The 25,025-nt window shown below is 51.5% G+C and overlaps 1 protein-coding gene across 2 annotated transcripts; it reads right to left on the bottom strand.

Moving 5' to 3' along the window:
- Window positions 1–7,069: 7,069 nt before the first annotated feature.
- Window positions 7,070–23,645, bottom strand: Dennd4b (DENN domain containing 4B). 2 transcript variants are annotated; one of them, XM_036190102.1, is made up of 28 exons: window positions 23,224–23,645; window positions 20,997–21,336; window positions 20,231–20,483; window positions 19,941–20,010; window positions 19,578–19,747; window positions 19,261–19,505; window positions 18,276–18,342; window positions 18,130–18,188; window positions 17,767–17,911; window positions 17,358–17,533; window positions 17,123–17,223; window positions 16,385–16,600; window positions 15,776–15,921; window positions 15,367–15,506; window positions 15,056–15,182; window positions 14,186–14,392; window positions 13,766–13,894; window positions 12,752–12,947; window positions 11,996–12,163; window positions 10,927–11,315; window positions 10,648–10,770; window positions 10,286–10,455; window positions 10,055–10,196; window positions 9,628–9,864; window positions 8,462–8,588; window positions 8,205–8,370; window positions 8,061–8,125; window positions 7,070–7,968 (listed from the first exon to the last, which is right to left on the bottom strand). In XM_036190102.1, the coding sequence occupies exons 2-28, from the start codon at window positions 21,311–21,313 to the stop codon at window positions 7,823–7,825; spliced, it is 4,497 nt and encodes a 1,498-aa protein (XP_036045995.1). In that variant the 5' UTR covers window positions 21,314–21,336; window positions 23,224–23,645; the 3' UTR covers window positions 7,070–7,822. The 2 variants fall into 2 exon arrangements, with proteins under 2 accessions (XP_036045995.1, XP_036045996.1); XM_036190103.1 differs by having other exon boundaries at window positions 23,228–23,645.
- Between the last annotated feature and the right edge of the window lie 1,380 nt (window positions 23,646–25,025).

The following is a 25,025-nucleotide window of genomic DNA, read 5'->3' as shown; positions in this document are numbered from 1 at the left end:
ATTCAGCTTGTTTATATTCTAACTCCATCATCTTCAGATTCTGCGATTCTGAGTCACTGACCACATGTGCGGAAATACCTAGTGGAGACCTTGTGTTTGTCCTTAAAGGAGTCCTACACTACACTAGCCAGGCACTCACTCCTGTTAGTCCATCTGGTGGGGATAGCAGGGAATGAGACAAATCCATCGCTCTTACAGAGTAAATTCTTTATTCATTTGTAGATGGTGTGGCAAACAGGCCACAGTGGAGGTCAGAGGACTCCTTCCACCACATGGATCCTGGGGATCAAACTTAGGCCCTTGGACTGGTATCCAGTGCCTCTACCTGTGGGGGCATTTCACCAGCCCCAGAGTCAGTTCTTAACTACAAGCTTTGTCCATCATCACTGACTGCTGTCTGAAGGGTCATCCTTTAAGGCTTTAAAAAAACATGTGAAACATGGTAGAAGATGATACCAACCTAAAGAAAGGAACACAAGCATTAAGAAAATGCCTTCGAACAAAATTTTTTTTAAAAGGGCCATGGACTTTCTATTAGAAGCAATCAAGCTCTAAGGAGGAAAAGTAAATGAGGCCTCAACTGCAATTGTAGTGGACATGAATCTGTCCTGTATAAACTCTGACTCTGATTTGGTTTGGTTTGATAGTTTTTCAGTTTTTGTTTTTAATCTCCTTATATATCTCTGTTTGATTTGAACTTGTGGTCAGCCTCCTGCCTCCGTTTCCCCAGTGCCTAACTCTGTTTTCGTTGTGAAACTGACTTTTTTTTTTAAATCTTGCCGGCATCCTGCTATTTTATTTAACAAGCAGAACCTCTTTTAATGAAGAATAGTTCTTTCTTTCTTTTTTTTTTTTAAGATTCATTTATTTATTATGGAAGAAGGCGCCAGATCTCATTACAGATGGTTGTGAGCCACCATGTGGTTGCTGGGAATTGAACTCAGGACCTCTGGAAAAGCAGTCGGTGCTCTTAACCTTTGAGCCATTTCTCCAGCCCCGAAACTGACTTTTCTGAAAGATTGAATATAAGCCGGGTGGTTGGTGGTGGTGGCGGCGGCGGCGGTGGTGGCGCACGCCTGTAATCCCAGCACTCGGGAGGCAGAGCCAGGCGGTTCTCTGTGTGTTTGAGGCCAGCCTGGGCTACCAAGAGAGTTCCAGGAAAGGCGCAAAACTACACAGAGAAACCCTGTCTCAAAAAAACAAAACAAAACAAAAAACCAACAACAACAAAAAATTGAACAAAGATTTGGCGGGGGGGGGGGGGGGGGGGGGGGGGGGGGGCGGGGGCGAAGGCAGTGGTGTGCACACCTTTAATCCCAGCACTCAGGAGGCAGAGGCAGGTGGATCTCTGTGAGTTCGAGGCCAGCCTGGTCTACAGAGTGAGATCTAGGACAGCCAGGGCTACAGAAGAACACTGTCTAGAAAAGAAAGGTTTTCTCATACAATATGTTCTAATTGTGGTTTCCCTTCCCCAGCTCCTCCCAGCTCCTTCCTACCCATCTAAGTCCACACCCTTTCTTTTCCTTTCTCAAAAACAGGCATCTTAAAAAATATAAAAACAAACCATACTAGCACAAAACAAACAAACAGAAAAGAAATAACCAAAGGAAAAAACAAGAAACACACACTCCCACACACAGAAATTCCAGAAAAAAAACAAAATTGGAAACCAAAAGATAAAAGGTTTTTTTAAAAAAAAAAATGCCTGGGCAGTAGTGGCACACACCTTTAATCCTAGCACTCCAGAGGCAGAAGCAGGTGGATCTCCAAGTTCAACACCAGCCTGGTTCACAGAGTAAGTTTTAGAACTGCCAGGACTACATAGAGAAACCCTGTCTCAAAACAAAACAAAACAAAACAAAACAAAAAATGATCAAAGCATTATAAGAAAAAAAAAAAAAAAACTTCAGTGATACCATTTAATTCATTTTTTGTTGGTTGGGCACAGAGCCTACCCTTAAGTGTGGGTTGTAGACCCGAGAGTAACTTTTCTTTTTTCTAAACAGAGTCTAACTATGTAGGTGTGGCTGGCCGGGAACTCAATATATAGATCAGACTGGCCTCAAATTTACAAAGGTCCTTAGTCGGCACACCAACTTTTTCAAAAATTGTGTGTGTGTGTGTGTGTGTGTATGTGTGTGTGTGTGTAGTTGGATGGTGGTGGCACCTGCATTTATTTATTTATTTATTTATTTATTTATTTATTTATTTATTTTTGTTTTTTTTCTGAGACAGGGTTTCTCTGTGTAGCTTGCGCCTTTCCTTGAACTCACTCTGTAGACCAGGCTGGCCTCGAACTCACAGAGATCCGCCTGCCTCTGCCTCCCCAGTGCTGGGATTACAGGGATTACAGGTGTCCGCCGCCACCACCCAGCTTATTATGTATTTATTTATTTATGTATTTATTTATTTAATATTTATTATTTTTATTTCATTTGCATTGGTGCTTTGCCTGCATGTATGTCTGTATGAGGGCATTGGACCCCCTGGAACTGGAATTACAGACAGTTGTGAGCTGCCCTGTGTGTGCTGGGAATTGAACCCCGGGTCCTTTGGAAGAGCAGTCAGTGCTCTTAACCACTGAGCCATCTCTCCAGCCCGGCACCTGTTTTTAATACCAGCACTTGGGACACAGAGACAGCACATCTCTCTGTGAGTTTGAGGCCTGCCTGGTCTACAGAGAGAGTTCCAGGACAGCCAGGGCTACACAGAGAAACCCTGTCTTGGAAGAAAAGAAAAAAAAAGGTCAATGTGTCTGTGTGTGGATATGCGCATGTGTGAATGCAAGTGCAGGTGCTGGAGGGTACAAGATCCTCTAGAGCTGCAGTTATAAGAAGCTGTTAACCACCTGATGTAGGTACTAGAAACTGAACTCAGATCCTCCAGAATCTGCTATTCCTCTCTCATACAGCACAACCTGCCCTCCCTCCAACTCCTCCAGTCCTCTCCCCACCTCCCCCAGACCCACCCCTCCTCTACCTCCCCACCAGGCTTCCCAGGGACAACCAGACAGGGCCACAACAAGCTACAAGGAGACTAGGCCCAAAAATCAAATAACAACACTAGACTAGGTAGACACCCCCACATCAAGGCCAATGAGGCAACCCAGAAGAAGGAAAAGGGTCCCAAGAGCAGGCAAAAGACTCAGAGACAGCACATTAGGGTTTTTGTGGGGATCTGAAGGCCATGAAATGCCACAAAGTTCACAGCACACAACAGACCTCACACAAGTGGGGGAAGGGTCATGAAAGGCCACCTCTACGTGGGCACAAGAGAGGGACAGAGAGGACCACAATGGCAACGGATTTATAAAGGTTACACCTAGCTGGTGATTGTTGTGGAATGTTAAAGATGTGTTACAGTCTTCTCTGCTGTGAAGTATTTCTTTAGTGATGCAAAGATGTGTTGCATTCTTTCATGTTGCATTTGTTTAACTTTGTGAAGCTGTGTTACTTTGCCTGTCTAAAACACCTGATTGGTCTAATAAAAAGCTGAATAGTCAAATAGCTAGGCAGGAGAGAGGGACAGGCGGGGCAGAGAGAATAAACAGGAGAAGAAATGAAGGCTCAAGAGAAGGAAGAAGGGAGAGAAAAAGAGGAGAAGGTCATGCCAGAGGCCAGTCGCCCAGCCACACAGCCAGCTACGGAGTAAGAAGTAAAGAAAGACATACAGAATAGAGAAAGGTAAAAGCCCAGAGGCAAACGGTAAAAGGGATAATTTAAGAAAAGCTGGCTAGAAACAAGTCAAGCCAAGGCCAGGCATTCATAAGTAAGAATCAGTCTCCATGTATTTATTTGGGAGCCGGGTGGAGGGCCCCCATAGAGTAAAGAGTAAAAACAACCAACTACAGGCGATGATGTGGCTGCTAGAGCTGAGTTGCTGAAGGCAGGCAGGGGGAGCACAGGATTCTGGAATGTGAGTGGTTTTCAGATTACCAACACCCCCAACTCCCACTGCCAGGAGCCCCACAAGAACATCCAGCCACACAACCACAAAATAAATGCAAAGGGCCCAGCCCAGACCCACAGAGGGTCCTTGATTGTGCCTTCGGTCTCCATGATCCCCATAAGCCCTGCCTAGTCTATTCTGTGGGTGGTGCTCTCAATGCATGCAACCGATCCTAGGCTCCTGGATCCTTCTGCCTCTTCTTCCATGGGCTTCCCCTAGCTCCACCCAGTGCCAACAAACACTCTCCAGGCTCTAAAGCCAACTTTTTTTAATCTAGAAAAATTTTATATATATATATATATATATATATATATATATATATATATATATATATATATATATTTTTTTTTTTTTTTAAGTTCATGTGTATGAGTATTTTGTCTACATGTTTGTGTGTGCACCACGTATACACCCGGTGCCCAAGGAGGTCAGAAGAGAGAGTCAGTTCCTCTGGAACTAGATCTTCTGGTTGTGAGCCATCATATGAGTGCTGAGAACCAAATCTCAGTCTTCAGCAAAAGTAGTGAGTGTTCTTAACCACTGAGCATCTCTCCGCCCCAAGAAGCCAACGTTTTTGAGCATGCTTAGCATTTGTGTAGATTATCTGCTCCAGGGCATTGAAGTATAGCCATAGCTCTTTTTAAGTTGTTGTGTGGGTTTTATTTGAGAGAAGAGTGGTGCTAAGATGTCCAGACTAGTAGCCTGGCACTTACTTTGGAGCCTAGGCAGGCCCCTAAAAACTTGTAATCCTCCTACCCAGCCTCTGCAGTAGCTAAGATTACAGGTCTGTATCACCAGGTCCAACTTTCATGTAAACTATACAATTTTTCTTTAAATGACAAAATACCTCCCACCCCCCCAGACACAGCAATAACTTGCCTAGTTAGCAAGCGACAGTGATTCACCTCAAATCTGTTATCCTTCAGCCTGTATACTCCAAAGTTTGGGAAGAGAAGTTGAGTCAGGTAATCTGGGCATATCTTTGCCCTCAATTCAACTCTCTAACCACAGTTATCCCTTTAGTTAAGAAATCCTGTAGTTCTCTTTAGAGGACTTGTGAATTCCATCACTTGGAAGGAGAAGAAGGATCTTCAAGGTCATCTTGACCACATAGCAAGTTCCAGGCCAGCCTGAACCCAGAAAAGAGTGCTCTAGGCCAGTGAGACTCTATACTTGCTGGTTGGTGGTCGCCTACGCCTTTAATCCCAGCACCCTAAGAATAGAAAAAATAACTTCTGGGGAGGCAGAGGCAGGTGGATCTCTGAGTTCAAGACCAGCCTGATCTACAGAGCAAGTCCCAGGACAGGCTCCAAAGCTACACAGAGAAACCCTCTCTCGGGGGGAAAAAAAAAAAAAAAACGAAAAAAGACAGGATTCCTGTCCTGGATCTCACTCTGTAGACCAGGCTGGATTCAAACTCACAGAGATCCTCCTGCCTCTGCCTTGAGTGCTGGGATTAAAGGTGTGTGCCACTGCTGCCTGGCGGTTTTTTGGTTTTTTTGAGACAGTTTTCTCTGTGTAGCCCTGGCTGTTCTAGAACTAATTCTATAGACCAGGCTGGCCTCAAACTCAGAGATCCACCTGCCTCTGCCTCCTGAGTGCTGGGATTAAAGGCATGCTGACCACCTCCTGGCAAGACAAAATTTCTGAAACTCCTTATTCCCTTCTTTACTCCTTTAGGATACTGGAAAAGCATCCTCAGTATTGAATGGGAAGGGTTTTTGGCTCAGGTCCTAATACTTAAAAGGAACACTTTAAACAAAAACAAAACAAAACAAAACAAACAACAAAAAAAAGACAAGGTCTCACTGAAGTGTCGTAGCTAGCCTGGAACTCCCAATGTAGACGAGGCTGACACAGAACTCACAGGTCACCTGTCTCTAACCAGCATGCTGTGATTAAAAGGGTGTGCCACCACCCCTAACCTGCATTCTTTTCATCCACTGATCACCACCTCCTAGGAATTTTCACTAACACTTTATGTAAATCATGTCCTTCATGAAAACCCCTGACCTTTTCCCCCAAGGCATTTGTTTGTTAACTGGCTGATTCCCTTTGGTAATTGGTTTTGTAGCTCTGCTAGGAGTTGTTTCCTGTGTTTATTTCATTACACAGGAAAAAGAGAGAAAATTCCAGATGGGCCTGAGATTAGAAAAATGATGCCTGGGGAATTAGATAGATAGCTCCACGGTTAAGATTGCTTACTGAGCTTTCACAGTTCAAGTTCAGTTCCCAGCACCCACATCAGGCAACTAGCTCACAACTGCCTGCTCCAAGGGATCCAACCCCCTGTTCTGGCTACTGTGGGCACCTGCATATGTGGTACACACACACACACACACACACACACACACACACACACACACACACACTTGAAGACTGGAGAGATACAGCTCAGCAGTTAAAAGCACTTGCTTCTCTTGCAGAGGATCTGGGTTCTGTTCCTAGCAGCCACATGGTGACTCTAGTTCCAGACTATCCAACACCCTCTTCTGGCCTCTGTGGGTACTGCATGCATGTGGTGCACATATATACTCTAAGACACACACAGACACACAGACACACATGCACACCATATATACACATAAAATAATCTAAAAAAGAAAAATGATGTCCATCTCCCTGGCATTCACACAGCAAGACTGTTACTCCTTGCTTCTTTCTTCCTACGGCGGCCTCTAATTTAGATCACAGTGAGGAGCACTGTCCGGAGCTAGAGCAACTAAGGAGAGCTGGGATGATAGCCAGGGCTTCTGATACACAAGAGAAATGGCAACGAGTGAGGAGAGCTATCATCTTTGTGAAGGTACAGGAGAAGCTGGGGTCAGGGAGGGGACAGGAGGAGAGGAAATAAGGCAAAGATGAGCTCAGGGCCCCCAGAGAATGGAGCCTTTGTGCGGGGTACAGATGAGGGACAAGGGGGTGATTGTGTGGGAGGGCCGGAAGTGCCATGCAGACTGGCACCACCATAGCCAGCACTAAATTCACCCTTCTGCTGACTCCCTATATACCAAGTGGCCAGGATGTACCTGATGGTTACAAAGAATGTAAAGGCAGCTGAGAGAATGTGCAGCCAGGAAAACTATGGTATCACCCCAAATTCAGAGGACAGGAGGCAGAAGAAAAAAAGGCAGAAGCAGCTTTTACTATATTTACATCCAACAAAACTTTGCAGAGAACAATCCTTATTGCACAGGTCAAGGCCATGGATGGGAGAGGCATTCCCCAAGGTGGAGTGGACAAGAAGGAAGGGACTAGAAGAGGCACCAGTTCTTCCACAGGGAAGTTTGGGACTCCTCCGTGTCCCAGTGCACGGCTCTCAAGGAGCTACAAACCTAATTCCCTTCTGTCTTACGCTCCTAGAGCATCTCCTAAGCACAGGAGCTGTGGCCTCAGAATAAATAACTAAATAAAATACAACACTAAGATTGCCTTGGGCTTGCTCCTTCAGCAATGTCAGGGAAGAGAGGTGGGGAAGGAAAGCCCTCCCTTCCATTCAGGGCAGAAGCTCAGGAGCTCTAAATCTTTCCAGTTGTTTTTTAAAACAAAAACTTCTAAGTCTACCAGGGCACTGCAGATCTGAGGATACCCTGGAAAGGAGTCCCTGGAACAGGATGGAGAAAGAATGGAGCTGTGCCAGCTTCCCCAGCTTCCCCCAACATCAGCATGAACAAATTGGACAGGTTGGAGATAGGGGAACTGTCACTTCCGGTAACAGTGAGTCCCTCTTCCCGCTATTTTCCACTTGGAGCCTATGGCTGAACAGCCTGTTTCCAATTCCTCTATGAAGGGAGCAGGGAGCCGAGCTATGTCTAGAATCCACTCTTCATCCCCATCTCTCCACCCAAGGCGGGAGAGGGGAGCTTAACGGTCCCTAGCATTCCAGAGGTGCTCCAAAACATTTTCGGCAGTCAATGGCCTTGGGAGTAGGCATCTGTGCACGCCGCTGCCTCAGTTCCTCCTTGCCCATGCTGCTGGCCAGCTTGTTGAAGGCAGACTTGTACTTCTTGTCGAAAGCCACTAGGGTAGAGGATGGAAATGGATGCTTTAGGGCCTCCTCTTATGTCTGGTCCCACATCCCTTATCTCTTCAGCATCTGCTTGTACCCTTACCTATGTCCACATGGTCCTTGCCCAGAGCAGCCATTGTCAGGAATAAGATCTCACGGTAGATTCCCCTATAGTAAACATAGAGGAGTGTCAAAGAAGAGAGGTGCAAAGGTCAGGTCAAGGTCTGCCTAGGTGAGAACATCATACCTCTGCAGGTGCAGGCCTGTGGGAGGGGGCCCCAGAGTTTCCAGCAGGAGCCCAACAGCTTTATGAACCTCGTTGAGTCCGACATGGCGCAGCACTGACTCCAGTAATGCCAAGCTAAGACATGAGGGTACTGGGCCTGGCCAGACTATTCGCTGTGGGATCTGGCCTGGATAAAAGGAAGGAAGATTTACCAGGATCACCAAACTCTCTAGGTGAGGAGCCTACCCCTTTCACTCCTAGATCAAGTACCAACTCACTGTGGACCCTCCAGAGCACATAGAGAGGTGGGCAGCTGTTGGGGTCAGGGGTCAGGACATCCCATAGCAGACGCACATGCACAGAGGCTGGATCAGTGGTTAGCCAAGGAGATGGTCCCTGGGAGGGCTAAGATAAAAAAAATTCAGAATGAGAAGCAGAGGACAAGAAAAAGACAGACAGACAATGAAACAGAGAAACATTACAGGACATAATAAAAGAGAAAGGCAAAGAACTTATTTTTGCTGTTATTGGTATTTGAGACAGGGTCTCACTATGTAGACTAGGCAGGTGTGGAACCCACAGAGATCTACCTGAATGCCTCCTCCCAAGTGTTGGGATTAGAGACTGAAGCCACCATGTCCTGAGGTAAGAAATTCTCATCTCCCAGTTCTTTTTTTGCCGGAGCTGAGGACCGAACCCAGGGCCTTGCACTTGCTAGGCAAGCGCTCTACTACTGAGCTAAATCCCCAACCCCATCTCCCAGTTCCCCATCTCCCAGAATTTTGTTTTACATTGTTACATACCTAGCACCTGGACCCTAAAATGTATGCAATAAGTATTGTTGGAATAAACAGAAAAACATTAACCATTTTTTAGGTACTAGTCACTGACTGCATCAAGTACCTATGCTGCTGTGTAACAATCTGTACACTGTAAAAATGTATTACTCTCATTGGTTAATAAAGAGCTGACTGGCCTATAGCTGGGCAGGAAGAGATTGGGAGAGAGAGTCAGACTAGGAGAATTCTAGGAAGAAGGGTAGAGACAGAAGAGTCACCAGGAAACACAGAGGGGATAAGACATGCTGGAGGGCAGGTAAATCCACAAGCCATGTGGCAATACATTAATTGAAATGGGTTAATTTGAGTTGTGATAGTCAGTAACAAGCCTGAGCTATCGGCCCAGCATTTACAATTAATGTTAAGTCTCCATGCCAGTTACTTGGGAATGGCTTGTGGGACAGAAACTTCCGCCGACACCATCCTATTAGGTTTCTGCTTATGCCATTTTGACAGATGATGAAATGGAGGAGGGTCAGAGTGACAAACCCTGCCTGGAAAAATGTCTTTTCTACACTGCCAAGGACAGAGAGGGCGAAGAGACAAAGAACTGAGAGGAGAGGAAGGAAGCATTCAGGAGGCAAGGACTATATAAGGGCACTGACCTGGCTGAGGGGGTGCCCGTCATAGGATGCCAACACCAAGCCTGGTAGAATACTAGGCAGGCGTAGCCGTTGGAAATACCACAGAAGGTTCCAGAAGATGATGGGGTGGGCAGCGGGCAACTCAGGCAATGCCAACACCTCACTGCCCTCATTCTCTACTAGAGACTCTAGCTCTTTCCGCAGCACTAGAGGGCTCAGGTATGCCCATGCCCCGTTCTCAACTCTCCGAGACACGCTCTATTGGCACAAGTAGGGGAACAGTCAGAACATCCGCACTAAAGGCCACAACCAGAGGCTCGCCCCCCAGTAACTCAGCAAGTCCAAACGCCTCTCGCACGCCCCTGGTCCTCAGTGCCCATCCATCCGCCACTCCTCGACCTCCCCTCAACAGACAACACACTCCCACTTCCTCATCACCCAGCCTTACCCCCATATGCCCATTGCAGAGCTGGGGTTCATCCAGGGCAAGGCAGAGCCTCCGGTCACTGAGCACAGGGCCAGGCCCTCCAGGGACAGGCTCATCTTTGCTGCCACTGGCACCAGCAAGGGCAGACTTTGGGCTAGGGGCACTGCAGGGGAACAGCAGGAGGGTGTCAGCTCTTGGAGCACCATCTGCCTCATCCTCCCCTGCCCCCAGCACTTTTCCTGCCTTGGGCACCTGGGTCGAGAATCAAGGGTCTGGACACTGAGCAGGGGCACAAAGGGAGAGGCGCAGAAGGGGCAGGTTGTATTGAGGTTCGAGTCATCAGGTGCCCAGCCAGCCATGATCTCCTCATCATACACCAGTGAATCACAGGCACGGCACAAGGAGCAGCTAGACAGCAGGATCTGTAGGCAAGGAGACCCCAGGAAACGAGCCTTACTTAGTTCCAGGGCCCCAAACCCCACGCCCTTCCCTGCCCCTTCCATCTCTAAAACCCAGCCAGGCCTGCTTCCACCTCCTGCCCTCCCCTGCCTTTCCAGGAGGGGATATGAGCTGGGTGTGTTCCTGCACAATGGTGTAGATTGGGGTATGCTCACTTCCAGGGAAGGTGGTTGGAAAGATCCAGGGGCATCACTGAGGCGCTCTGAAGAACGGCGCAGACTTAAGCTGCTGAGAGAAGACTCTGACAGATCCAGCTCACTGCCCAGAGAAGCGGAACTCTGCCGTGACAAGAGAAAGCACAGCCAGCTAGCCCTTTGTTCCTCTCACTTAGAACGCTGCCGGTTTCAGTCACTCTCTGTCACCTTTAGGGGCATTCTCCCAGCCAGCAGCCCCTCCCCTCCTGACAGTAAAGCATCTCTTCTCCCATTGGCTACCTCGGAAGCAGTGGATCCAGGGCGTTCTCGGGGCCACAGAAGGCTATCCATGGGACTTCGGCGGGCCGCAGGAGGCATGTCGGGGGGTAACTCGGGTGGGGGGATGCGGGAGGCAGAGGAGCGGCGGGAAGGGGTGAGAAGCTGTTGGAGGCGGGCACCCAGTCCTTTTCTGGGGGTGCCCACTTCCTCCTGACATCCACTGGTTTTGGGGCCCCGCCCACTTATCCCTTCGAGGGTCTCGGTGGACTGGGCACTCAGGGCTGAGCCTGAACCCCCTGGGCTTCCTCCAGGTGCCAGCTCTTCCCCTGTCAGACTCAGGTCTGAGAGACTTCCATCCTGCCAAGGCACTGGTGATCCACGGGGTTCGAGGACCCCCAAGGCCTCTATCACTGCAGGTCAAAAGGGAAGAGAAATGGAGCCCTGCACTCTTCTAGCTGCTCTTTCCCCAAGCAAACACAATTCCTGCAGCAAAAACTCCAGCATCAGTGACTGGAAAAATGGCTCAGTAGTTAGGAGCACTGGCTGCTCTTCCTGAGGACCGCGTTCAACTCCCAGCACCCACATGGCAGCCCACAATCATGTATAACTCTGACGCCCTCTTCTGGCCTCCATGAGCACCAGGGATACAGGTGATATACTAATATACATGTAGGCAAAAAACACCCATACACATACAATAAAATTTTTAAAATGAGCCAGGCGGTGGTGGCGCACGCCTGTAATCCCAGCACTCAGGAGGCAGAGGCAGGCGGATCTCTGTGAGTTCGAGGTCAGCCTGGTCTACAGAGCTAGTCCAGGACAGGCTCCAAAGCTACAGAGAGAAACCCTGTCTCGAAAAAAAAAAAAAAAAAAAAAAAAAAAATTTTTTTTTAGAATGAATAACTGAATAAACGAACAAATTCTAGCATCACAACTCACCATAACATTTAGGCAAGACTGCCTCAAGAGCCTACAGGACCACTAACCATTACATGGAGCTCCCCAATCATGGCCCTAGTCTTCCCCTCTCTTGCTGAAAAGTTGTTAGGAAAAAAGGGAGGAAGAGAGAAGGTCAGATAAGGGTACTCACTGTGAGCCACACCAGCCTCCACAGTGGGCTGTGCCCCTGGGGCACTGCCTAGGCTTCCACTCTTGACCAGGCGCCCGGTGGGTGAGGATGGATCCCGCAGACTTCGCCCTGCCCAAGTAGTCTGGCGCTGAAGAGGGCGAGTTGGGGAAGGGCGCTCCAGACAGGGCTCTGTAGGAAGCACAAGGATTTAGACCAGACTGGAACAGCCCCTTGGGTGAGCCTGGGTTTCGCAGTTTCTCTCAGATAGAACTTTATACCTCTACCAAACAAATGCAGGGTGTCCACACACAGAAAGGCCTGCTAGTCCTAGTTTTCTGGGTCTCTCCCCATCAGACTACCTAACTACCTCATCCAGCCCTGTCTTTTTTGTTGTTGTTTTTAGAGATAGAGTTCCTCTGTGTAGCCTTGCTGTCCTGGAACTCATCTGCCCCCCCCCACCTCCCCCTCAGGAGTGCTGGCATCAAAGGCTTGCGCCACCCCCCACCCCCCCAAACACAAGAGATCTGCCCCCTCCCCCCCAGGATGGCTGGCATCAAAGGCTTACACTATTCCCCCAACCCCCCTGCGCCATTTTTTTTTCCCTATTGATACAAATTCTCACTATGTGTTCCAATCTGGCCTGGAACTCACTATGTAGCACAAGGTAGCTTTGAGTTTGCAACAATCAATCATTCTGTCTCTGCTTCCCAAGCCCTAGGACTGCAGGTGTGAAGCCTCACGCCTGGCACCACAGCTATCTCGCCAGTCCCGACCCACCTGTCTGAGAGCTGCCCGACTCTTGATGCACAGCCACCTGTTGCTGCTGCTGCTGCTGCTGCTGCCACTGCTGCTGCTGCCGTCTGTCCTTCAAGGGCTGGCGGAACTGAGCAGCCCCCAAGACAACATTCCGGAGCTTGGCCCAGCGTAGGCGTCCACCCGGTGTACCAGATGGCCATTTGCTTTCCAGCACAGCCTGTCAATCATAGTGCCCACCTAGTGATGCCCTCCCTCCCGTCCTGAACCCCGGGAACTACTTTCTTCTCCAAACATGCTGGCTAGGACGATCTAGCCAATAGCTCAGCCAGAAACAGGAGCACCCAAGAGGCATTATCAGTGGTAGTGGAGAAAAGTATATCTAGCTTCTACTATTCATCTGTCTGTCTGTCTGCCTATCGAGAGTCTCACTATGTAGCCCTGGCTAGCCTGGAACTCACTCTGTAGACCAGGATGGCCTTGAACTCACAGAGATGCTCCTTGCCTCTGCCTCCTGAGTACTGGGAGACTCTATTTATAAACTAAATGGCTTTGGAGAAATAGTCTTAACGGCTTAACTACTTAGTTTCCTTATCTGAAAAATAGGAGACAGTTTAGTATTGTGGTTAAGAGGCTGAATTCTGGGTATAATTTTGCCTATATTCTGACTCCCTAACTTGTTTACAGTGGGACCCGGGGCAAGTTACAAATTCTCTGCAACCTCAATTCCTATAATACAGGGATGAATCACTCTATGCCCGGGGGTACTGTGGAGATAAAATGATTTGAAATGTGTAATGTATCTGGGACAGTATCTGGCATGGAGTTTAAGGTTGTTGTAAATAAGAATCAAGGTCGCTAAGTCTGAAAAAAAAAATGAAAAACAAGAAAACCTTCTGTCTGCTTAAAGGCAACAAACACAGAGGCAGGAAAGATGACAATGACCACAGGACCAAGGAATGGGGACAGCCGCAGCTGTCAAAGAACAATGCTCTCCCCAACACAGACTGCATCCTACCTCCTGCCCCCGATTAATACCTTGTTGTAGTAACCGTAGGTGATGGTGTTGGGCACAATGCCTGCCCGTCTCATATCTAGCATGACTCGAACAGACAGCACGGGCTGGCCATAGTGTGAGCAGAGCTGCATCAACACCCGGTAACACACCTAGGCCCAGAGAGGCACAGGCTGTCAGGGACTTCCTCCAACCCAAATCCCCACGTCTCAGCAAGGACCCTCTTCCAGCCTCCAGTTCCCTTCCTGCTGCTCTCAGCGCCCTGCGGTCTCCACTGCTTTGCCCTGCGTGTGCTCATGCACTCTGATGGAGCCGTTACTTCACTCTGGGCCGCCCATCCACTTTACCTGGTCTCCACCGAGTTTCCCTTTCACAGTCCCTAGAGTTGCACATCCTTGCTGGGATCAGAGGTGGGTATGAACACACAGGTGGTGAATGCCTACCTCATCAGGGAGCACCACCTTGCTGTTCTCCATCTCCCGCAACACATGGTAGGCTGTATGAAGTGCCCGAACCCGGGAGGGTGCAGACCGCACGTAGGCAGGCAGGCACAGGAACCACAGTCCATAGCAGTGACCTAGTAGGCACCGGGCCCACAGCTCAGGCACAGTGGCTGACTTCTGTGCCATTCGCTGGGCAACCTTCATCTCCTAGGTGGGGCAAGGGACACACCAAGGTAAATAGGATGCCAAGGCCAGTACAGATCTTTTTTTTTTTTTTTTCCAATATTTTTCTGAGATAAAGTCTTGTCATATAGCCTAGGCTGGACCAGACCTTGCCTCAACCTCCTGAGTGTATGAGCAGTGTGAGAAGCAACACTTTTCCTGAGACAGGGTCTGTGTTCTAAGGATGTAAAAGGGCCTGAGGCATTGCCTAAGCTACAACCCTCTGGGGAGCCTCAGTAGGGTAGAGTAGCCTGGCCCTGGAGCGTGAGTGGGCACCTTGTAAGATGTAGCTAGCTCCGATGGTAAACAATGGTAACAAAAGCTAACATTTTGTTGTTTGTTTGAGACAAGGTTTCTCTGTGTAACAGCTCTGACTGTCCTAAAAACTCACTCTATAAGCCAGGCCGGCCTCGAACTCAGAGATCTGTTTTCCTCTGCTTCCCGAGTGCTGAAATCAAAGGCATGCATCACTATACCTGGCCGTACAGGGTGGGTTTTTGTTTGTTTGTTGTTTTGTTGGTTTTTTATGTACCAAGCTTATGGAAACCTCCCAGCAGCTTTAGGGGATAAGCACCATGAGTATCCTCATTCGACCATGAAGCAATAACCACTGTGCCAGGCTCCCCTGTGGGGCCTACCGCTAGTTACCTGTTTGGTACGACGAGGCGCAGGGCTGCTGGGGGCACTACGGGATGGACCCGGTACAGGCAGGGCTCCCCGCTGTTCCTGAGGAGACTCAAATAGCTCAGCTTTTAGCTCTGGAAACCCATCATAACTGGAGAGACAGAGGCAACATGGGGGCAGTTAACACAGGGGCTGAGCATGGGCCTTGGGACAGGTGAAAGGAAAAGACTTTTTTTTTTTTTTTGAGCTGAGGATCGAACCCAGGGCCTTGCGCTCACTAGGCAAGCACTCTACCACTGAGCTAAATTTGCTGGGCGAAGGGAAAAGACTTTTACCAGTACTGGGGAGTAGATTCACTGCCTTCCGGTACAGGGGGCTCCTCTGGGGGTGTGATGAAGACGGTGAGCTCACTTCCTGATAGCTCCTCCAGCTCCACGAGGGGTGTGGGCTCAGGCTTCTCCTGCTCTGGGTGGACCTGGGCCAGGATAAAAGAGTAAGAGTTAACAGAGCAGGTGTCCCCAGAAGATGGCCTCTCCCAGGAAAACACATTCCCAGGGAAGGAGTTCTGGAGATCCACCCGGAGAAGATTGGAAGGATAGTGAAGCAGATGGAGCCGGCCACGTATGGCCTCACAGGCTGTCTCCCTCCAGCCGTCCATCCGAGTCACAGCTGAGATACACAGTTAATAGTGGCCTGGGGATAACAGGGCCACGCAGGAGGAACTCAGTGGACGATGCTCAATACCTTATCGACACAAGAGTCAAAGAATTCAAGGGCGGCATGCCGGGCAGAGCCGAAAGAGCATTCCTCGATGAACTGGGAGAACATCTGTGTGTGTAACAGCTGAGAATACAGCTTGTGGCTGGAGCGTTCCCGGGACTTGAGGAAACCTGAGGCAGTGAGAGTGGGTCTGAAGGGGTCCCACAGTTCTCTAGCTACCACAGCCCTCTCCTCCCTGTACCCAGCTCTCGGCTCTCGCCATTTTGTCACACCTCTCCCACAGAGCACTTCGGCTCTCCAACATCACAGTTCCCCAGAGTCCCTTCCTTGTCTGTTTATATCTATTGCTGCAGACTGGGAATTCTCCAAGGGCAGGTCCTGCCGCAGACCTGGACTCCTGACTGCTGCTCACCACCAGGATGACTACATTCGCCTTAGGCCAAGGGCTCCCTCCCAGCTAGCAGGACACATTCACCTGTATACCCTAATTGCCTCCAAGACCAGAGGAGAGGAGGAACAAGCCATCTTCCACTCCCAGCGGAGAGAGTACCCCATTCACTTGCCTCATGGAGCCCAGCCCCTAACTGTGCCCTCCCTCAAAACCGTTTACAAAGACAGACTCTCTTTATTTACCCTGAAGGTAGAAAAGGTTGTCAACATCTCGAGACCCCTCAGAGGGGGCCTTGGTGAGAGGGCGCAGGAAGTCCCTGTAGCCTTTGAGTAGACAAGCCATGAAGCGCAGGAAGGCCCCCTGAACTTCCCGTTCCAGGCGTGTCCGGCGGCCACACACTGCCTCATAGTCTGTCAGCAGGAATTCCAGGGAGGCCTCCTCTTCTGGTCCAGTGTAAGCTGGGAATCAATACATCTGAGAGTCAAGGTTAGCGTCCACAGGGCTTGGCCCACCCTGTTTGTCATACAAATGTCTCCATCCCCCAAACCAGCCTCTGACAGATCTTACACCAGGAGTCACTAAAAACTTACAGTTGGGCACCAGTTTCAAGCCTCTCCTGTGACAGGTTCAACTCCCTCCCTCCCCCAACCCCCATACAGGGTTTCCTCAGTGTAACAGCCCTAGCTGTCCTAGAACTCACTCTGTAGACCAGGCTGGCCTGGAACTCACAGAGATCCGCCTACCTCTGCCTCCCAAGTGCTGGGACTAGTGGCTTGTGCCAACACTGCCCGGCAGGCTCAGCTTTCTTGATGGGCTCAGGAAGGCTGCTCCCCCACTCCTGCCTCATTTTACTTCCCACCAAATCCAAGCCCCCTAACACACTTCAGGGAAGATCTATTGCCCCCTGGACCCTCCCCTTGAACTGGAGATTTGAGGCCAACAACAGCTTCCAGCCTCCCAAGCCCACCCAGGCTTCTCACTCTGGTCCAGCTGCTGGTACAGATTTGTCAGTGTGGCTAGCAAAAGCTTGTATGGTCGGCGGGGCAGGGTCCTAGCAGAGAGGGGCTTCTTCTCCTCCGTTCTACGAGATAACACAAGGAGAAAGGCTGTTGGGGCTTCTCTGAAGCCCAAAATCCCTTTTGAGTCAATAAGAAACCCACACACCAGCCCTTGCATGTTCTCCTCCCTCGCCCCAAATGGTACTTAGCCTCGTACTGGAAGAGTGTGTTGGTGTCAAGATCAACACAGATGACATCAGCAGGTGGGTCATGCAGATCGAAATAACTGGAGTGGATACCCACAATGAAGGGCACAGGGGCACTCAGCACATCCGCCAGCACCAGCGGGCACAGCGGAATGTAGGGGCACTGCCAGTGCAACGGGAAGATCATCTAAAGCAGCAAGGAGTGAGAACCAGTGAGCACAGGGGCCCTGGCCTCGGGGAGGTGAGGTCTATTGAAAGAAACTATTGGAGCTAATCTTGAAGGAAAACCCTGTCTCTGACAACCACCCCCAGGCTGAGAGACTGGGGACCCTCTCCCTAAGGAAGGAAAAGGAGGGGAGTCCAGTTCTGGGTGGAGGGGCAGCAGTTCTGGAGAAGTAGCCCAGATGAGGCGGGACTCACGGAGACCAGGGCCTCACAGACACTGGTGAGCAGATCTGGCCGCAATGAGTGCACCAGCAGTTTGTGCTCTGTGAGCACAGCCAGCAGCAAGGAGATAGCCAGTTCGGGGCCCAGGCTCTGCAGCAGCTGCAGAAAGCTAGCACCACTGTGGGAAACAGGAGGAGGAAGGGGTCACCACAGCCTTGGGAGCCTCGGGAGCCGGGCACAGACACCACCTATCACCACAGCCTCGGGAGCCTCGGGAGCCGGGCACAGACACCACCTCGGCCGGTCTGCAAAGGCCTCAGAGCTGTACCCCTATGACTCATAGCTCCCACTGTACCCCAGGTCATCAGAGGTCCCACTCCCCATTTAGACACATACCTGAGGGGCAGGGGGGAGGAGACAGGTTGGCAGAGGAGCAGGTTGTCATAGGGGGACATCTGGGAAAAGAGCCACAGGTCAGGATGCTCATGGCCCCTGCCACCTCCTCTCCTTGCTTCCAGCCCAGCCCTAGGCTCACCTCTCACCTGCACTAGGATGCGTGGTCTCTGTGGGGACGGGAACGGGACGTTGTGAACAAAGTGGGAGATGTGCCTAGGAAGAGAGGAGAGAGGTGAGGCTGACTCCTCCGTCCATCCCTGTCCCTCCACATACTCTTTACCCTAGCCTCAAAAACCTCATTCGTGGGTTGGGGATTTAGCTCAGTGGTAGAGTGCTTGCCTAGCAAGCGCAAGGCCCTGGGTTCAATCTTCAGCTAAAAAACAACAACAACAACAACAAAACCCCTCATTTGTCCCTGAACCCTCCCCCTTGACTTGGGTCAGCTTTATACATAGATCTTGTCTATATTAAAGAAGAGACCCCCTTGCCTGAAATCCCCTCATCTACATAATGAGTTCCAGGCCAGCCATGGCTACCATGAGAAGTTCTCTAAAAAGAACAAATAAATGAATCAATAAACTGAGCATGGTGGCGCACGCCTTTAATCCCAGCACTCGGGAGGCAGAGGCAGGAGGATCTCTGTGAGTTCGAGGCCAGCCTGGTCTACAGAGCAAGTTCCAAAAAGGGCTCCAAAGCTACAGAGAAATCCTGTCTCAAAAAAAAAAAGAAAGAAAGAAAGAAAGAAAGAAAGAAAGAAAGAAAGAAAGAAAGAAAAGTCACCTCTGTGACTCTGAGACCAGCCTGGTCTATGTAGAGAGTTCTAGGCCAGCTAGGGCTATATAGTAAGCCTTGTCTCATAAGTAAATAACAAACAAATAAATAAAAATAAGACACTGATCTGTGCTGGGCAGACACAAACCTAGCCAAGACCCAACAACTGACAAGTGTAGGCTGGATTCTTGGCTCCACTTACCTCTAGCCAGTAGCTTAAATGGACAAACTATATAACCACACTGCAGTCTTGTCCGCTAGGTGCTCAGCATGACCCACCCCCCCAATTCCATCCTCATGCCTCCCACTTATCCTCTCTAATGCCTCAGAACTCCCCAACGTCAGGAGAGCCGTGCTCACACTTCCAGGGGCAGACGATGGGGGCCTGAGACGGAGTAGCGGTAAAGGAAGGTGAGGAAGGCTCTGAAGGCGGGGAAGGCCGGCCAGCGAGACAGCACAGCGATGGCTCGCCGGCTGCGCACGGCTCGGCCCCCCAGTGCCCGGCCCCGTTCCACAGCACTCAGCAGGCCCAGTGCCCGGGCCTGCCTCTCTGACAGCCTGGCCCTCGGGAACGCTTCATAGAACTGCAAGGCGGCACCATACACCTGGCAGGGGTATAGGGATAATCAGAGGGGGTCTGCATTGCATGGCCCCCTTACCACACTCCGCATACCCACCTTATCACCAGCAGCACCCGTGAGCACAAAAGTGGAGAAGACAGGCACCGGGTACTTGGTCTGGGCGGGCCAACACTCGATAGTGGCTCCCATGGGCAGGCAGAAGACGGGCACTGACTCGGGCAGAGGGAATGCCTCATTGTCTTCCTCTGGGTAGCGGCCCAGCAGCTCTATAACCCAGCAGAAAAGCACCCATTAGAGTGAAGAGGTCCATTGGATTCCAGGTGAAGAAATCGGGGGATCCCAGAGAAGGGCTGGATGGCAAAGGGAAGTAAGTTCTGGGATCGCTGAAGTCACCCACCAAGAGGCACCGAGCAGAAGAATGGAGGGTCCGAGGGCAGGAAGGACAACGAAGGCACTCACCTGCCTCATACACCAGCGTGTTGGCCTTGGCCAGGCCCACCTTGTAGCACAGGTACACTGCTGGGCCCCACTGCCCCAGAAATGACAAGAGATAAGCAGACACATCACTAACAAAGGTTTCTGGGGTCCATCTTCTCTCTACCACCCTTCAGTTGTTTATTGTCTTCAGAGGTACCCTAATTCCAGTTCCCCCAGCCAAGCCACCTCTGATCTGGCCCTCTGTGCCCCATGTCCACACCCTTACACTAACGATCCAGGTTTTAGCTCTCAATACCACAGGTACCACTCACCATGCCAGGGTTGAGGTTTCGGGGCAACCTGCAATAAGTGTGAGGAGTGCCCTCACCCTTGCTGGGCAGAATCAGGCAAAGGTCAGTGATGCCCAGGGCATGCAACCCTGCCCCCTCTGCTGCCCGCCGGTACATGAGGTAGGTGCGGGGGTGCCCAGGGCCTGGAGGGGCCAGGTTGGCTGAGTGACTATATGGTGTCGTGTCAAGCACTTGGAAGCCAGATTTGGGTCGTTCCTTCCCTTCATATAAAACCCTTGGCACAGAAAGTAGAGATATCAAGAGGTCAGGATGGAGAGGCCGGATTTGCATACCTGCTCTCCTAAACCAACCACGTTCTCTCTCAGCCTTGTCAAACCCTGGTCGTAAAGCCCACCACTTCCTACTTGGCGCTGTCCTCTAGGACCCTTGCTGTCTTTTGCCTCAACTCTACCCTCGGTCAGTAAGCATCCCTCCAAGCCACGCCCTCCACAGCTGTCGAGTAAGCCCCCAAGAACCGAGAGACTCTCTGCTAAGTTCCTCACATGGTTTCTCCAATCTGATATGCTGAACCAGCCAGCGAGGAGACACTACTTTCATTTTGCAGATGAAGAAGCATTTACTAGCTAGTGAGCAGCAACCCAGGCAGTAAGCCCCTCCCCTCTGACCTCTAGCCCATTCTGCCACTGTTCCCATATTCCTCCTTTCAACCCATGTCCCTACCTCTTCTTAGCCCACTCAAAAGCCCCTCCCAGCTTCCCCCAGTGCCAGCATGGATAGGGGCACACACCCCAGCTCAACGAGGGGGGGCTTGTCACGCCCCCTGCGGTAGCAGATGACTGGTTGAGCCCCACCCAGGAGCCCAGCACTGAGCTCCAATGGGTGACCACCAGCAGAGGTCTGGATGCATGTATAGCCCTGGGGCACCTCCTCGCCCAGTGCTCTAGCGATGACCGCCACATCTGTAATAGGTTCAGCTGGCCGGGGAGGGCGTAGGGGCCCAGTAGGTTCAGGGACCCAGGTCTCCTCGGGTATAGGTGCTCCATTTCCTGCAAGCCCAGCCACCACGAAGTAATCCACCAAGCGAGGAGGTCGCTCCTCTGCCATGGCCCCCCCTTCACTCACGGCATCTGGAATGGTCAATTGAGAAAAAGCAAGAGAGACTAGTGTTCCCACGGCAACCAGAGGCTAGTGTTCCCATGGTTCCCATGGACCCCCCCCTTCTTTCCTCTTCCTAGTTCTTCTAAGGAAAGGATAAATGATCAGCCAATCCTGAACTCTCCCACCTATGACATCACCACACTCTCACATCCCACCACAGCTCCTTAGAGACCACTAGGTTCCCTTCTTCTTAGTGATATCAGCCCTCTCTTCCCAAAGAACCCAGACTCCACTCTACAACACACATCTGACACATTACTCACCTATTCCTTTAAAGGCCTGGCCCTCTTCACTCCCTACAATTACATCTCAGAGAACACAGTATTTTCTATAAAGGCCTGCAATGATATCATTCCCTCTGGCCACCACATCATACCAACCTCAGCCTTTTTACAGGTCTCTGGCCTTCCTGCTCTGGTAGTAACACCACAAGAACCCCCTAACACAGCCAATGCTCTTAAATCACCCATTCTTACATTTTCAGAAGACCCCACGGGTTTCTAGGAAGGCTTGCAAAACCCAAAATTTAGTTTCTGCTCAGACTTCAACTATCTTTTTTTTTTTTTTTCCTAGCTTAACTTTACCTATTTGGCCAAGCAATCAGGGCTCTCCCATCTCCAGAATCCTTACGTGTCTGTAGTTGGGTACGAAAGGACTATGGGAGATGGCCCCAGCCATTCCATGCCCGTGCCACCCAGACGTAGACAGAATGAGGCCCACAAGAGTCTATCGGTAACTGTTTTCTCACCTGCCTCCATGGCCTGACCCTGGGGAGTGGGAGCCCCAAGAGTCCTGAGGTGCCCCAGGGTGCTGAAGGTGGGAGGAAGCCTGGTGGGTGGCTTGCAAGGGGCTGGAGGCTGGGAGAGTGCTTCAGAGGGGAAAGGAGGTTACTTCCTGAACCGGCCCCGCCAAGGGGAAGCTGTCGCTTGCTCAGCATAAGTCAGCCTATGGGTGTGTGGCAGCGATGGGAAGGGGCAGCACTGTTGAAGGTGCCAGCACAGCCTCAGACCAAGGCCAAGCCCACACTAAGGATCCCGAGCAAGGCAGAGGTAACTCCCAATGTCTCCAGGATGCAGAGTTTATTTAACCTCCCCATCTTCCTCAGAGAACTGGAGCCAAGCGGGCTCTCTTCTTAACCTGGCCTCTGGACACACATGCCCCAACTCAAGCTAAATTTAGCTTGAGCTTCGCCACATCTGAGAGGTGAAGCCAGGAGTCAGCGTCAGCCTCCTGATTTAACTCCAGGACACAGCTCCCTTTCTCATCCACTGTAGGCCAATCGGAGCTCTCTGTGCCCCAAGGCAGCAGGCAAAAGCCGTTAGATGAGACCCCCTCTGGGCAAGTGGGTGGCTCCGGATCAACAGGACTTGTGCATCCAGGCCTACCCTCTCTCAACCAGGGGAGAGTCCTATAGAATGCAGTCCCTTCTCCCTTGGGGGAAAACAACGGTACTAGAGCCACATTGGGTCTCAACACCCACAAGCCGGATGACGGGAAGTCGGGGCTGGGGCAGAGGGCGCGCCGCTGGGGAGGTGGCTGAGCCTGGGGCCAGAGGGCCGAGAGGAGCGCGCGCACAGACTGTCGAGAACGTGACGGCAGCAGCGCCAGCAGCCGCGTGACCCTAGCGGGAAGGAGGGGTGCCCCGGCTTGAGCGCCCGCGGGAGCTCCGGGGTATAGGGTGCCCCGCACAGCTAGCTCGCTCCAGGTTGCGCCCTCCCCTCCACTTTCACTTCCCCGGGAGGGAGGAAGCGGAACCAGATGCGCAGCGCAGAAGAACAGCTGGGGACAGTCCCTCGTGCCGCCCGCCCCTCCGCCCGCCCTTCCCCGCCCGCTGCCCCGCCCGGGCCGGCCCCTACCTGCCTGCCCTGGGACTCCCCAGCCGGCCCGCTGGCGGGTGGCTTGGAGGGCGGGCTGGCGGGCCGGCGGGCGGCCGGGCTGCTATCCAGCCCCGGACATGGCGCGCTCGACTTGGGAGCCTCTCGCGCCTGGGCTGAAGGAAGACGAGGCGGCCGAGGGCGCCGGGCACCGTGGAGAGAGATCTGGGCGGTCCCAGCGTCTAGGCGCGCGGCACCACGCGGGGACTGCTGCCGTGCCGCTAGCTCTGGCCGTGCGGTCCTCCGGCTCCCGCGGTGCTGGGGACCCCGCGCTCTTCCGCGCGCCCTGCTTTCTCCACTCACCCGACCCCCCGCCACACACACACACACACACCCAAGAGCCGCGGGCGCCGCTGCTATTCCACCCCCCCACACCACCAACCCGGGCCTGCGGCCGTGACCCTGGCTAGCGCCGGCCCAGCACCCTGCCGCCTGCAGCGCGACCCCTGGTGGCTGGGAGGGTCCCCTGCAACCAAGCGGATTCCCACCACCCAGCGGACAAGCAAGACAACTGACCCGAGGTGGCCCCCGAAGTCAGAGCAGTCAGAGCGGATGCTCCTGTCCTGCCCTCCGTCCTACAGTCAGATGTGGCCACCGTGCCACGGTGAAGGCCTTGAAGACCTACACTTGGAAAACCCAGGTGACTCCCCACTTCCAGGTTTAGAACGCACTAGCCAGAGCCAGAAGTTCTCAGTTCTCCTTTCGAGAAATGACAAGAGCATTGAAAAGAGGAAGAGAGGCGTGAAGCCGAAAAGTGGAGGTGGGGAGGGGCAGCACTCCTTTCACCGTGCTGGGTGAAGGCTGCTGACAAACATATGCGGAAGGAACATGGTTGTCTCCCCAGGTTCATCTATCGAGTTAAACTCAAGTGGAGCAGTGAAGTGGGTGAATTCATACACAATGCTAATATCCTAGGAACGTGGAGTTGCATAGGCCCTCCAAGCTGAAATGACCAGGGGAGCCAGCTAGACCTACTTACTTGGAGTTCATAATTATCAAAGCTTCTCTCTTCAGAAGCCCCAGTGCTGGGAATAGCTACCCCCAAGAGAGATGAGGTTATTCTACCAGAAACACCCATGACCTGGGCCAACAGCCATCTCCTTACCCCAGGCCTTGGGATGAAGAAGAGTAACTTGTCTGGCCAGCCAGGGTGCCCCCTCCCCTGATGCTGCAGCAGCAGAGCCTTAGACCAACATGAGGGCACATACGGTGACTTCCTGCTGCCATGGGTGAAGTATATATCAGCTCTATGACATGTCCAATTGGAGGCACAAATCTAAGGTTGGTGGCTCTCCACAATCCACTGAAAGGATGAAAATGTCTATGATCCTAGCACTCAGGAAACTGAGGTGAGAAAATCAGGTGTGGCTTCTAGGTAGCCTGGAGTATATAAAAGCAATCCTGCCTCAAAAAAACAAATATAATATAGCTAGACAGTGGTGGCGCACGCCTTTAATTCCAGCACTCGGGAGACAGAGCCAGGCGGATCTCTGTGAGTTCCAATCCAGGCTGGTCTACACAGCAGGATCCAGGAAAGGCACCAAAACTACACAGAGAAACCCTGTCCCGAAAAAACAACAACAACAACAACAACAAAAAACCAACCAAACAAACAAAAAAGTGGTGGTGGTGGTGGTGGGCTGGCTGGAGAGATGATTCAGTGGTTAAAACCACTGACTGCTCTTCCAGAGGACCTGGGTTCAATTCCCAGCACCAACTGTCCATTCTTCCTGATCTGCATTCCAGGGGCCTCGACATCCATGGCAAAACACCAATGCACATAA

This window comes from Onychomys torridus, chromosome 6 (assembly GCF_903995425.1).
Source record: "Onychomys torridus chromosome 6, mOncTor1.1, whole genome shotgun sequence".
NCBI classification, from domain to species: domain Eukaryota; kingdom Metazoa; phylum Chordata; class Mammalia; order Rodentia; family Cricetidae; genus Onychomys; species Onychomys torridus.
The sequence above is the reverse complement of the archived record's forward strand: the minus strand, read 5'-3'. Positions and strand labels throughout refer to the sequence as shown.

Bases quoted from the DNA above. Each gene is read 5' to 3' on its own strand.
- Dennd4b (XM_036190102.1), bottom strand. From the start codon at position 21,313: ATGGCAGAGGAGCGACCTCCTCGCTTGGTGGATTACTTCGTGGTGGCT. The intron at 17,912-18,129 runs GTATGTGTCTAA...TGTTTCCCACAG, and splicing joins TCCTCCCCCCTGCCCCTCAG to TGGTGCTAGCTTTCTGCAGC. The intron at 15,507-15,775 runs GTATTGAGCATC...ATCCTGGCCCAG, and splicing joins TTGACTCTTGTGTCGATAAG to GTCCACCCAGAGCAGGAGAA.